Source organism: Nicotiana attenuata, unplaced genomic scaffold (genome assembly GCF_001879085.1).
Source record: "Nicotiana attenuata strain UT unplaced genomic scaffold, NIATTr2, whole genome shotgun sequence".
Lineage (NCBI taxonomy): Eukaryota > Viridiplantae > Streptophyta > Magnoliopsida > Solanales > Solanaceae > Nicotiana > Nicotiana attenuata.
This window is the reverse complement of record NW_017673214.1, coordinates 115,199-127,713: the sequence shown is the minus strand read 5'-3', so window position 1 is coordinate 127,713 and position 12,515 is coordinate 115,199. Positions and strand designations below refer to the sequence as shown.

General features: G+C 38.6%; 1 protein-coding gene across 2 annotated transcripts; it reads right to left on the bottom strand.

Moving 5' to 3' along the window:
• Nucleotides 1-858: 858 nt before the first annotated feature.
• On the bottom strand, nt 859-2,820 carry LOC109215741. 2 transcript variants are annotated; one of them, XM_019379858.1, is made up of 2 exons: nt 2,681-2,820; nt 859-1,938 (listed from the first exon to the last, which is right to left on the bottom strand). In XM_019379858.1, exons 1-2 carry the CDS (start codon nt 2,720-2,722, stop codon nt 1,015-1,017), a joined length of 966 nt encoding a protein of 321 aa, XP_019235403.1. In that variant the 5' UTR covers nt 2,723-2,820; the 3' UTR covers nt 859-1,014. The 2 variants fall into 2 exon arrangements, with proteins under 2 accessions (XP_019235403.1, XP_019235402.1); XM_019379857.1 differs by lacking the exon at nt 2,681-2,820 and having other exon boundaries at nt 859-2,042.
• Between the last annotated feature and the right edge of the window lie 9,695 nt (nt 2,821-12,515).

The following is a 12,515-nucleotide window of genomic DNA, read 5'->3' as shown; positions in this document are numbered from 1 at the left end:
ACACATCATCACGGCTAATTCTGTTTTCCATTAATTTGAACTTCATTCCCTTGATCTTTAAATATGATCATTCCTTAAATGTGGTAGAGGAAATAATAGGGTAAGGGACTTAGGGTAAAGGAAAGGGTATAGATTAGGGAAAACAATATTGTATAGCCGCTTTCAAAATAGTAGCGGAATATATATACATTCTGTATGCTATATTAATCTACACAATAGGTAATTACTCATTTAACAAGTGTCTACAGTCTAGGGGTGTGCATTCGATTTATCGATTCGATTTTGACCCTTATCGATAATTACTTATCGATTATCGATTTGTACATATGCTTATCGTTATCGTTTCAATAAGGTTTCGATTTTTTCGATTTCGATTTCGATAACAAATAATCGATTCGATTTATCGATAAACCGATTCGAATGCACACCCCTACCAAAAAGTGATAATAATAGATAATTGAGATGTTAATTTATTAATTATTAATTAGTTCAATATTTTAGCCGTCCATATAATAATTGTGTTATTATTATATGGAAAATGAAGGAAACAGCACTTCGAGATATTATACCCTTTTTCTTGTATATCGTGCATTTTATATGACGATTATTTGTGGAGCCTCAACAAATAATGAATCCCATGTATCTTGAAACTAAATAAAGACTTAAATGACTATATAAAGTCTTGAGTGTCTTTCTTTCTTCACTATGCAAATTTGAACTGCACTAATTTGGTCATTTGGACTTAATTAACAAAACAAAAAATTTCCTAAGATGCCTATAATACATTCTTTTAAAAATTGGGTTGTGGTGTCGCGACAGTTAAGAAATTGTAGGTTTTGGTTCAACTCATTACTCATATATACATATAACATATACTCCATTATTGTTCACTGTAATACATATTAATTACAACTACTGTGTTTATTCAAATTCAACAAGAAGAAAAAAGAGAACCATCTACTAGAACACACATTAATCAAAACTGTTTACAAATTATCCATTAGCATGATTATTCTATTCATCCAAGGGCAGGGAAACATACTCGCCAGCAAAATCGCTAGTTTCCGAGTGCAATTTTTCACAGTTTAAGTCCTTGCATTTCATATACAACACCACATTCGCCACAAGATACTGATTCATCATTAGATATCCCATCACTGAAACTAGCGCAGTCCACAGTATCACGCCCAAGCTCATCCATTGAATACCCTTCGCTGCACCCGCAATGACTAAAAACATTGAACCACAAACCATCATTATTCCCATTGAAAGCCCGTAATACAAATGTATCCCAAAAGCTACCCATCTCCGCCCCTTCACCAAATAGAAACTTCTCCTCAATGATTCGTAACCCCATTTGGATTCCACTACTGCTATCACATAAGCTAATGACCAATTAATCTGCAACCATATCAAAACTGGCACGAGCACAATCAACACAGGAATAACCAAAAACAAGAAGTGATTCGAGTCGTATTTAAGTTCAATTAATCCAAGAGTTTGAAGAACCTGGACTAAAAAAACAAAGACTAGAGTGAAAACGAGAGTGATTGAAATGAAAATGGCTTCCGAAACGATAAAGGTGGAGAGAAGGGGGAAGAAGGAATTTCTGATAGATTTAATAGACGAAACGAGGCTGATAGGTCTACCATAGGATACATGAAGCGCGCTGTATGTAATTGTGGCTACAGCAAAGAGGAAAAGAAGGACCAGAAACAGAGTATATACTATGGGTACAATAATTTCGAATTTTGAAAGGAAAAGATGGGACTGAGGAAATTGAGTGAAAGTGGTGAAATCGTAATCGGGATGAAAGAGAGCGAGGTGGAAAGAAGGATAAACGGCGAGAGAAAAAAAGATAGGCAAGAGGAAGAGGATTGAAAGAGTATGAAAATGGCCACAATTTGCTTTCAATATGCTCCTTTTTGATTCTCCGATCTCTGTCCAAAGGCTACGATTTTCTGTAGAAGCAGACGACATTAGAGCTAAAGATCGATGAAGAAGGAGATGATGATCGCTGTGAAATGGAAAATGAAGAAAACTATATTTCTTNCATATATTCCTTCTGGTGAGAGAGCACTTGCATCAGATGTCAGGACTAGTCCAATAAGCTCATGATGTTAGATGTTTCAGAACCTAGTCGCGTTCTAGCTTGCACGGTTTCTCGGTCTTCCTTTATGAGCACATCAGAGAGCGCCAGTAGGATGACCCTCATTTTCTTGTTCTTAAGGACATGGTGCAGAATGGTGGTGCCAACCAGGTTACTATCAGAGATAATAGGGTATTGCGGATGCAGGGTCGTATTTGTGTGCCCAATGTGGATGGGGTTCGTGAATTGATCATTGAGGAGGCCCATAGTTCCCAGTTTTCCATTCATCTGGGTGCCGCCAAGATGTACCAGGATTTGCGGCAGCATTATTGGTGGAGAAGGATGAAGAAGGATATAGTTGCATATATAGCTCGGTGTCTGAATTGTCAACAAGTAAAGTACGAGCATCAGAGGCCTAGTGGTTTGCTTCAGAGGCTTGAGATTCCTGAGTGGAAGTGGGAGTGTATTACCATGAATTTTCTTATTGGGCTCCCCCGGACTCAGGAGAAGTTGACGCAGTATGGGTTATTGTGGATAGGTTGACCAAGTCGACACATTTGCTTTCAATATGCTCCTTTTTGATTCTCCAATCTCTGTCCAAAGGCTACGATTTTCTGTAGAAGCAGACGACATTAGAGCTAAAGATCGATGAAGAAGGAGATGATGATCGCTGTGAAATGGAAAATGAAGAAAACTATATTTCTTTGACTACTAGCTATTAGTAATTAGATCAAACATTCAAACAATTCAACACGCTTGACCCCCCCCCCCCCACCACACACAACCCCCACAAAAAAAGAAAAAAATTCAAACACGCGCATAGAAAATTTCTTCATTTACCAAGTCGGGATATTAATATTTGGTCCATATATTAAAACTGAAGTTTCAACCTTCAAGGTACTTTATATGGGATTTAACTTACGTGCGAAGTTGTCAGCTTTATTATTAGAGTTAATAACCCTAAAATCGCCCTAAACTATTATATTTTCGGCAGATCGCTTAGCCCCGTTCATCTTCGGCGCAAGAGCGCTCGATCAGTGAGCTACTCTGTTTCCTACTTAAATTATTCGGTGTCCCCAAATTTCTTCTGAATTATATTGCCCTTCATGTTAAAAATACCTCATTGCATTCTTTGAGGTATGTGTAGTACACTCCTAATTATTTAAAAAATATGCCATGTAGCACTACACATATCTATTTAACTCAGCCTAAAACCCGCCTAAACTATCATTTTTTTGTCAATTACCTACTTAAACTATTTGGTGTCCCCTAAACCCACCTAAACTATATTTTCCTACATATTAAAACTCGATGTTGGACTTTTAAAGGTGGTTCTGTCTAACTATATTAACTTACGGTTTGTAAAAAGATTTTTACATATTTTATTCATGATATATTACTCTAGGATGATTGATTAATTTTAGGAGTTTTGGCCAAAATATTATTTAATGTAATGTGTTAATTTTAGGTTTAATTGTGAATGTGCTTTATGCTAAACTCCAATTTAATATAAGTCCTTATTTATATTCACTTTATAGCACATTACAAATATAAATAAAGGCATATTGTGTTGCATTTATTAAAAATTATTTTATAATACATGAAAAAGATTACACAAAATAAATTTTCTCAAATAAAAAATTAATTGGCGAACAAGTACATTCTCTAATTCCAGATTACATAAAGAAAGTTCAAGATATTCAACTTTATTCTGTTGCGGCCAAATGCACTCGCAAGTATACGCGGTCGTCAAGTAATAAAGTGACTAAAAGTCGGATGTCGAACCCACGAGGACTTGTGATTAACTATTAACTAAATTAGACTATCCTAATTATCTAAACAAGAATTAAACCTAGAAATTTTTGATTCTAAACTAACTAAAGTAAAAAAATAAATAATGAACTCTGAACAAAAGGATAGAAGACTTTTATGTTATCAATGCGAGGAAAACGATCTAGGGTCATGGGCTATCTAACATTCCTATTGTATTCTTCAATTGAATTGACTAACTAATTTATCTAGTTTATTGGTTAACAGGGTTAATATTGCTCATAAGAATCTGTCAAGTTCTTACTCGCCTATTCAAACTAACCTAACGCCTATATGTCTATGGAGTTAGAGTCAACAAGAACGCATTTATAATTCCTGTAAATCAACCTAGCAAGGCAATTAGGTATATATCTATCCTAACCGCGAATCCATTCCCCGATGTCCAGGTTCAAGAACTTGCTCAACTCAATCCTATATGCAATCTAGAATTTCCACTTTCGAGTTCCATTCTAGATTCGTATATAATATTCAATTGGTGATCAAGCAATCAAATAATTAAGTGCAGGATTAAATAAATAAACTAATACGACAAATCAAGAAATCAAAATCAATATTATTCGAATAACAATATTCATGAAAGAACCACAACCCTAGAACGTGAAGTTTAGTTCCACATAGACATGGTAGCCAAACAATAATTCATACAAAGAAACATAAAATTACTAAGTTTGGTGGAAGAAAGATGGAACTTGATGAATTCTGGCCTCCATGGCGGCTCTATGCTTGTGTTTTTTTCTCAAAAACGTCCTCCTCCCTCCAAAATAGGTTTAGGTTGGCTTTTATATGAGTTAGGGGTGTCTTGGGTCAAAATAACCGAGTCCCGATCGAAATAGGACATGTTCACGTTTTGAGCGTCCAAGGCAGCGTGGGGCGCTAGCCCTGGCGCTCAATTTTTTAGCATTCTGTTTTGAGCACCACAGGTAGTGCTCCATGTTGCCTGTGGCCCTCAAATGTGCACTTTTGCCTTTTCTTCCCATTTTCGGACCGATTCGCGCGCTTTCGTCCCAAATCGCATCCGAATGATTCCTACACATAGAAATACCATAAATTAGTACAAATCATTATATTATACATCCATAATCTACTAGATATGAGCACAATGTGAGGCAATATATATCAAAATATGCATACGTTAAGCCAAACATCAACACCCCACACTTAAACGTTGCTCGTCCTCGAGTCAACAAATAACTCTATCTTTGAGCACTCTACATATTTAATGCCTTTGAAGCACACTATACTAATGACTATGGTTGGTAGCAATAATTAAACCTTAGCATATGCACTCACATACACTTCCCTTTACTCATGCCATACTTCAAAATATTCACAACAAAGACAACATGCTCATAACAATCATAGCCTCAAAAACCAACTCAATGTCACAATGCACTCATGGCTTGAACATCCAACATCATAGGGAGAAGTCTAATAACGTTACCTATCCCTCATGAGACCATGTGCCCTCACAACAAGAACAAGAGAGCAAGTTCAATCCACACATTCGAATCTCATGATCAAATATATTTTAATGACTCACAACTCACTCTCACAAAGAAGTCAAATGCATGCAATTGGTACCATAGGCTTGCCCTTAATGTAAATCTCTACTAATGTAAGCTCGCTTGATCTAAAATCAATTAAGACTTTTCGTGGTTGTGATGTGGGCTAAGGGACGGGAAGGATATATTTTAGGAATAGTGACTCAACCTTTTAAGCACTTTAACACATCACATGATAACTTAAGCGCAAATTCCTCAATCCACTTCAATTTCACAAACAAGATCACCCCCAAAAACGTTCCCTTCTTCTTTAATCACTATCGTCATTTACACTCCACTAGCAGAAACAAGATATTTATTCAACTACATTTTTTCTTTCTCTTTTTTCAGATTTTGTTTTCTTTTTCAATTTCCACTAGTGGCGTATTCTTTTACAAAAACAAGTGCACATTTCTTTATTTCATTGGTTCCACTCCAAAGCCACCCCACACTTAGTCCCTTCTTACTTCTTTTAGCGCTCATTTTCTATTAAAGTGCTTTAAGAGGTGAAAGGATCAAAACAATATCAATTAAGAATAAAAAGGGTATAGGCTTGTAATGTGGGTGCCAAATAAAATCTATAGGCTCAAAGGGAATAACTAGGGATAATTTTGATGGTAAGCAATAAGCTCAAAAAGATCAAAGAAAGCCTAAAATCATTTCTCAAATCGAGCATCACCTAAAATTTGCTTCGAATCACATACTGGGCAAGTTCTAGACACAAGTAAAATACGTAGACTACACAAAAACCTCACCACACATGGCACAAGACTCACTAAGGATGATTCCATTCCGACCCTCAAAAAATGTAAGTATTCACAAAGCCACAAGATATTAAGCATTAAGCGCAAAGTTAACACAAGTCAAGAAAACGAGAAATAGTCGTCACAAAACATGCTATTCAATATATAAAGGCATCAAGATTAATATCAAAATATAGGGAAGATACTACACATGCCAAAGCCTAAATATGTTACTATCAAACAAGTCAAGGCGCCTAGGAATCTCATCTTTCTTCCTCCATTTATTTCCTAAATTTTATCTACTCTAAAAGAAAAAACTACCCACTTCAAATTACATCCCATGGAAAAGAACCGATGCACAAAGAAAAACCACGGGAGATTATTGATACAAAAAAAAAAGACATGTTTTTGTGTTTTTCTATTTTAATTTCTTTTTTGTTTTGTTTAGACTTCATTTCCCTCAAGAAAAGTGTCCACAAAATCCATCGTCGGGAAAAGTCTAAATTTTCTACTCTTTTTTTTCAATTTTCATTTTTTGTTCAAATATTTTTTTTCTTTACATAAAATCTACTACACTAAGAAAGAATACTACAACTAACCTAGGATAGCACAAAAAATTATCCAAACAATCTCCTCACCCCACACTTAAAATTGTGCAATGTCCAATGCACACTGTAAATAACAAGAGGGTAAAAGAGACTCCCTGGTAGGCCAAAGGCCAAAACGTTAGCAGCTCACGGGATACTCAGACTTCTCCCAGGTATGATCCTTTGTGCGGGCACCCCACACTTAGTTCCAACCACACTTTTGCATACTTCCTATGGCTTTGCTCCCTATGCTCAAAATTCTACAAAATAATACAACACTACAAAAATAATACAATAAGAAAAAAAATCAAAAATAAAAGAAAGCAGTAAAGCTGGGTTGCCTCCCAACAAGCGCCTAATCTAAGAAATACTTTTTTCCTCCACCTCGAACTTGTGAATTGTACCCCTAACATGGCATCCAGTCTGCGGCTATGCTCCAGTGCTGGGGCTACAATGATAACCAGTCCAAGTAATAATTTTTTCACTCTGCACTTCTTGGCCTTTAGATGAGGAATGTAATTTTTGCTTTTTGGCACAACAAATTCAAGAATATAGGCACTTTCATCCTCACTCTTTGACCCCCTCATTGGCTTAGATGGCTCGATTACTATCTTACTATCTAAACACAATGTGGAAAAATGATTGGAATGAGGTCGAATGCGCCATAACTCATGAATTTTACTACTATTTGCATCCCCATATTTACACACTTAAGTCTCCCAAAGTAATGTTATCTACGCCCTCATATGACTCTAGATCACTCTTCACAACATTGGCATCCTCAAGAAAAACATGGTCTAATGATTGGTATTCTCGTTTTAGCTCCTCAATTTGGTCTAGAAGATTTTTCTCGGCTTCACACAACTCATCATTAAATTATTGGGCGTTACACGCATCAACCTTCGCACTCAAATCTGCATCTAAGTTATGCACAACCAAGCTAAAATTATCAATTTTATGTGCAAGATCATCTCTCTCCTTAGACCAATCATTCACCAATGTTGTTAGAAGACAACGTCGTTCCTCATATTCCCTTAATCGTGAATATTCTTCCCAATACCAACACTTACTCCCATATTCCAATTCAAACCTCCCAGAGTTCAGGTCATGACAAGCCCAAAAAGACGGGCCATAAAAGTCTTCCGTCAACCAAGCGTCTTCATCAATAACCTTACCTCCGGATATTTCATCCCCAGATGTCATGTTGAGAGAACTATGAACACACTAAGAGAAAAATCAAATTGTTATAAAAATAAAAATATATACAAAACAAAATGGATAAAATTGAAAGCCTAATCTAGAAAAATAACTAATTTCTAAGTCCCCGACAACAACGCCAAAAACTTGTTGCGGCCAAACGCACAAGCAAGTATACGCGGTCGTCAAGTAATAAAGTGACTAAAAGTCGGATGTCGAACCCACGAGGACTTGTGATTAACTATTNCCAGGGGTCGTCCGAGGGGCGAAAGTCAAGTGGTGGGGCCCAGCCACGTTTCTATGCATTTCCAACTAGATCCAAGGTAAAGTCATCTGACGCCGTCATCATAGGTATTGTTCCAGTTTGCCATAGTGATGTTTCAGTTCTATATTATCCGGGCTCTACTTATTCCTATGCGTCAACCTATTTTGCTTTATATCTTATTGTGCCTCATGATTCTTTGAGTTCTCCTATTTATGTGTCTACGCCTGTAGGAGATTCTATTGTTGTAGATCGTGTTTATTGCTCGTGTATAGTTTCTATCGGGAGCCTTGAGACTAGTGTAGATCTTCTACTTCTTGATATGGTGGACTTTGATGTTATTTTGGGTATGGATTGGTTGTCACCTTATCATGCTATATTGGACTGTCATGCCAAGACGGTGACCTTATCTATGCCAGTATAGCCTTGATTGGAATGGAGGGGGACTCATAGCCATTCCACTAGTAAGGTTATTTCTCATGTGAAGGCTCGACATATGGTCGAGAAGGGGTGTGTAGCATATTTGGCTTATGTTCTTGATTCGAGTGTAGAGGTTTCTTCCATGGATTTGGTACCCTGTTGTGCGTGAGTATCTAGAGGTGTTTCCTGCAAATGTGTCGGGGATGCCACCCGATAGAGATATTGATTTCTGTATTGATTTGGCTTCGAGCACTCAACCCATTTCTATTCCACCATTCCGTATGGCCCCACCGGAATTGAAGGAATTGAAGAAACGGTTGTAAGAATTGCTTGATAAGGGATTCATTAGACCTAGTGTCTCGCCCTAGGATGCACTCGTATTGTTTGTGAAGAAGAAAGATGGTTCGATGAGGATGTGTATAGAATATCGAAAGTTGAACAAAGTCACTATCAAGAACAAGTATCTGTTGTCGAGGGTTGATGACTTATTTGATCAGCTTCAGGGTGCCAAAGTGCTTTCGAAGATTGATTTGAGGTCTGGCTACCATCAGTTAAAGATTAGGGCATCAGATGTTCCTAAGACAACTTTCCAGACTAGGTATGGGCATTATGAGTTCATAGTGATATCACTTGGGTTGACAAATGCCCCAGCAGCATTCATGGATTTGATGAACCGGGTATTCAAGCCCTACTTGGATTTTTTGTGATCGTATTAATTGATGATATCTTTATCTAGTCCCGCAGTCGAGAGGAGCATGAGCAGCATCTTCGGAATGTACTTCAGACTCTGAGAGATAGTTAGTTATATGCCAAGTTTTCTAAGTGTGAGTTTTGTTTGGACTCGGTCGCCTTTTTTAGGCATGTTGTATCAGCAGGGGGCATTAAGGTGGATCCTATGAACATTGAGGCAGTTCAGAAATGGCCTAGACCTGCTTCAACTATAGATATTCGGAGCTTCCTGGGTTTGGCGGGTTATTATCACCGGTTCGTGGAGGAGTTTTCATCTCTAGTAGCCCCATTGACTAGATTAACCTAGATGGGTGCTCCATTTAGGTGGTCGGATGAGTGTGAGTTGAGCTTTTAGAAGCTTAAGACTGCTTTGACTATGACTCTAGTGTTGGTGTTGCCCACATGTTCAAGATCCTACACGGTGTATTGTGATGTATCTCGTATTGGGCTCGGTGCAGTATTGATGAAGGATGGCAAGGTGATTGTATACGCGTCGCGGAAGTTGAAGGTTCACGAAAAGAATTACCCTGTTCAGGACCTAGAGTTGGCAACCATTGTTCATGCACTGAAGATTTGAGGGCATTACCTCCATGTCGTGTCGTGTGAGGTGTTCACGAATCAACGGAGCCTACAGTATTTGTTCAAGCAAAAGGATCTTAACTTGGGGCTGAAGAGGTGGTTGGAGTTGTTAAAAGACTATGATATCACCATTTTGCATCATCCCGGGAAGGCCAATGTGGTGGTCGATGCCTTGAGTAGAAAGGTTGTGATTATGGGTAGCCTTGCATATATTCCTTCTGGTGAGAGAGAGCTTGCATCAGATGTCAGGACTAGTCCAATAAGCTCGTGATGTTAGATGTTTCAGAACCTAGTCGTGTTCTAGCTTGCACGGTTTGTCGGTCTTCCTTTATGAGCACATCAGAGAGCGCCAGTAGGATGACCCTCATTTTCTTGTTCTTAAGGACATGGTGCAGAATGGTGGTGCCAACCAGGTTACTATCGGAGATAATGGGGTATTGCGGATGCAGGGTCGTATTTTTGTGCCCAATGTGGATGGGGTTCGTGAATTGATCATTGAGGAGGCCCATAGTTCCCAATTTTCCATTCATCTGGGTGCCGCCAAGATGTACCAGGATTTGCGGCAGCATTATTGGTGGAGAAGGATGAAGAAGGATATAGTTGCATATATAGCTCGGTGTCTGAATTGTCAACAAGTAAAGTACGAGCATCAGAGGCCTAGTGGTTTGCTTCAGAGGCTTGAGATTCCTGAGTGGAAGTGGGAGTGTATTACCATGAATTTTGTTGTTGGGCTCCCCCGGACTCAGGAGAAGTTGACGCAGTATGGGTTATTGTGGACAGGTTGACCAAGTCGACACATTTCATTCCTGTATCAATTACTTATTCTTCAGAGCGGTTGGTTGAGATCTACATCCGCGAGATCGTCCGTCTTCATGGGGTGCCTGTATACATCATTTCTGATCGAGGTACGTAGTTCACCTTGCACTTCTGGAGGGCCGTACATTGTGAGTTAGGCTCACGAGTTGAGTTGAGTACAACATTTCACCCTAGATGGACGGACAATCCGAGCGCACCATTCAAATATTAGAGGATATGCTTCGCGCTTGCATTATAGATTTCGGGGTTCTTGGGATTAGTTCTTGCCGCTTGTGGAGTTTGCCTACAACAACAGCTACTAGTCGAGTATTCAGATGGCTCCCTATGAGGCATTGTACGGTAGGGCAGTGTCGTTCGCCAGTTGGTTGGTTCGAGCCGTGAAAGACTCAGTTGTTGGGTACCGATTTTGTTCAGGATGCCTTGGAAAAGCTCAAAATAATTCAGGATCGACTTCGTACAGCTCAGTATAGGTAGAAGAGTTATGCCTATTGGAGAGTTTGTGATGTTGCCTTCATGGTTAGAGAGAGGGTATTGCTCCGGGTTTCACCCGTGAAGGGTGTGATGAGGTTCGGAAAGAAGGGCAAGTTGATCCCTAGGTATATCGAACCTTTTGAGATTCTTGAAAGAGTGGGTGAGGTGTCCTACAGACTTGCCCTGCCACCTAGCTTATTTGCAGTTCATCCGTTGTTCTATGTCTCCATACTCCGGAAGTATCACGGTGATCCGTCCCACGTATTAGATTTCAGCTCAATCCAGTTGGACAAGGATTTGACTTATGAGGAGCTGTCGCGGCCATTTTAGCCCGATAAGTCCGGAAATTAAGGTCTAAGAGTTATCCTTCATTTCAACTGCAGTGGAGAGGTCAGCCGACCGAGTCAACTATGTGGGAGTTCGAGTCTGATATGCGGGTAGATACCCATACCTTTTGACCAGTCCAAGTACTTTTCTATGTCCGTTCGAGGACGAATGTTTGTTTTAGAGGTGGAGAATGGGATGACTAGATAGGTCATTTTGACTTTTAGCCTTTATTTCCATGTTTCAAGACCTCGACTAGCTCCATTTAGTATTCCATGATTTGCATGGCAGTCCGTGTCTTGTTCCGAAAAGTTTCTATGTGGAAAATTTAAGAAAATGTAAAATTTTGCCTTAAAACTTATTTGAGTTGACTACGTTCAACATTTTGAGTAAACAGATCCTGATTTATGTTTTGATGGCCCCAATGGGTCCGTATCATGATTTGGAACTTGGGCATATGCCCGAAATAGAATTCGAAAGAATTGACGTAATTTGTTGAAAACTAGTAATTTGAAGATTTAAAGAATTTCTAAATTTTACCGTAGGTTGAATTTGTTTCTACTAGGTTTGGATTTCAGTTCCGAAACTTTGAATAGGTTTATTTCACTATTTATGACTTGCCAGCAAAATTTGGTCCAATTCGGAAGTGATTTGACATGATTCGGACACTTAAACGTGATTCTATTGTTCTTGAGTTTCACTTTGAAAGTTCATTCGTTTTGAGGATTGATTCATAGATTTAGATGTTATTTTTGGTGATTTGATTGCGCAAGAAATTTCGTATGATGTTATTACACTTGTATGCATGTTTGGTTTGGTGAGCTTCGTATAGGCTACGGATTGATTTTGGACTTAGGAGAATAGTTGATGCCTTCATTGTTGCTAGTGCTCTGCTGCAGGTCTCGCATTTACGAGATCTGGCTCGCA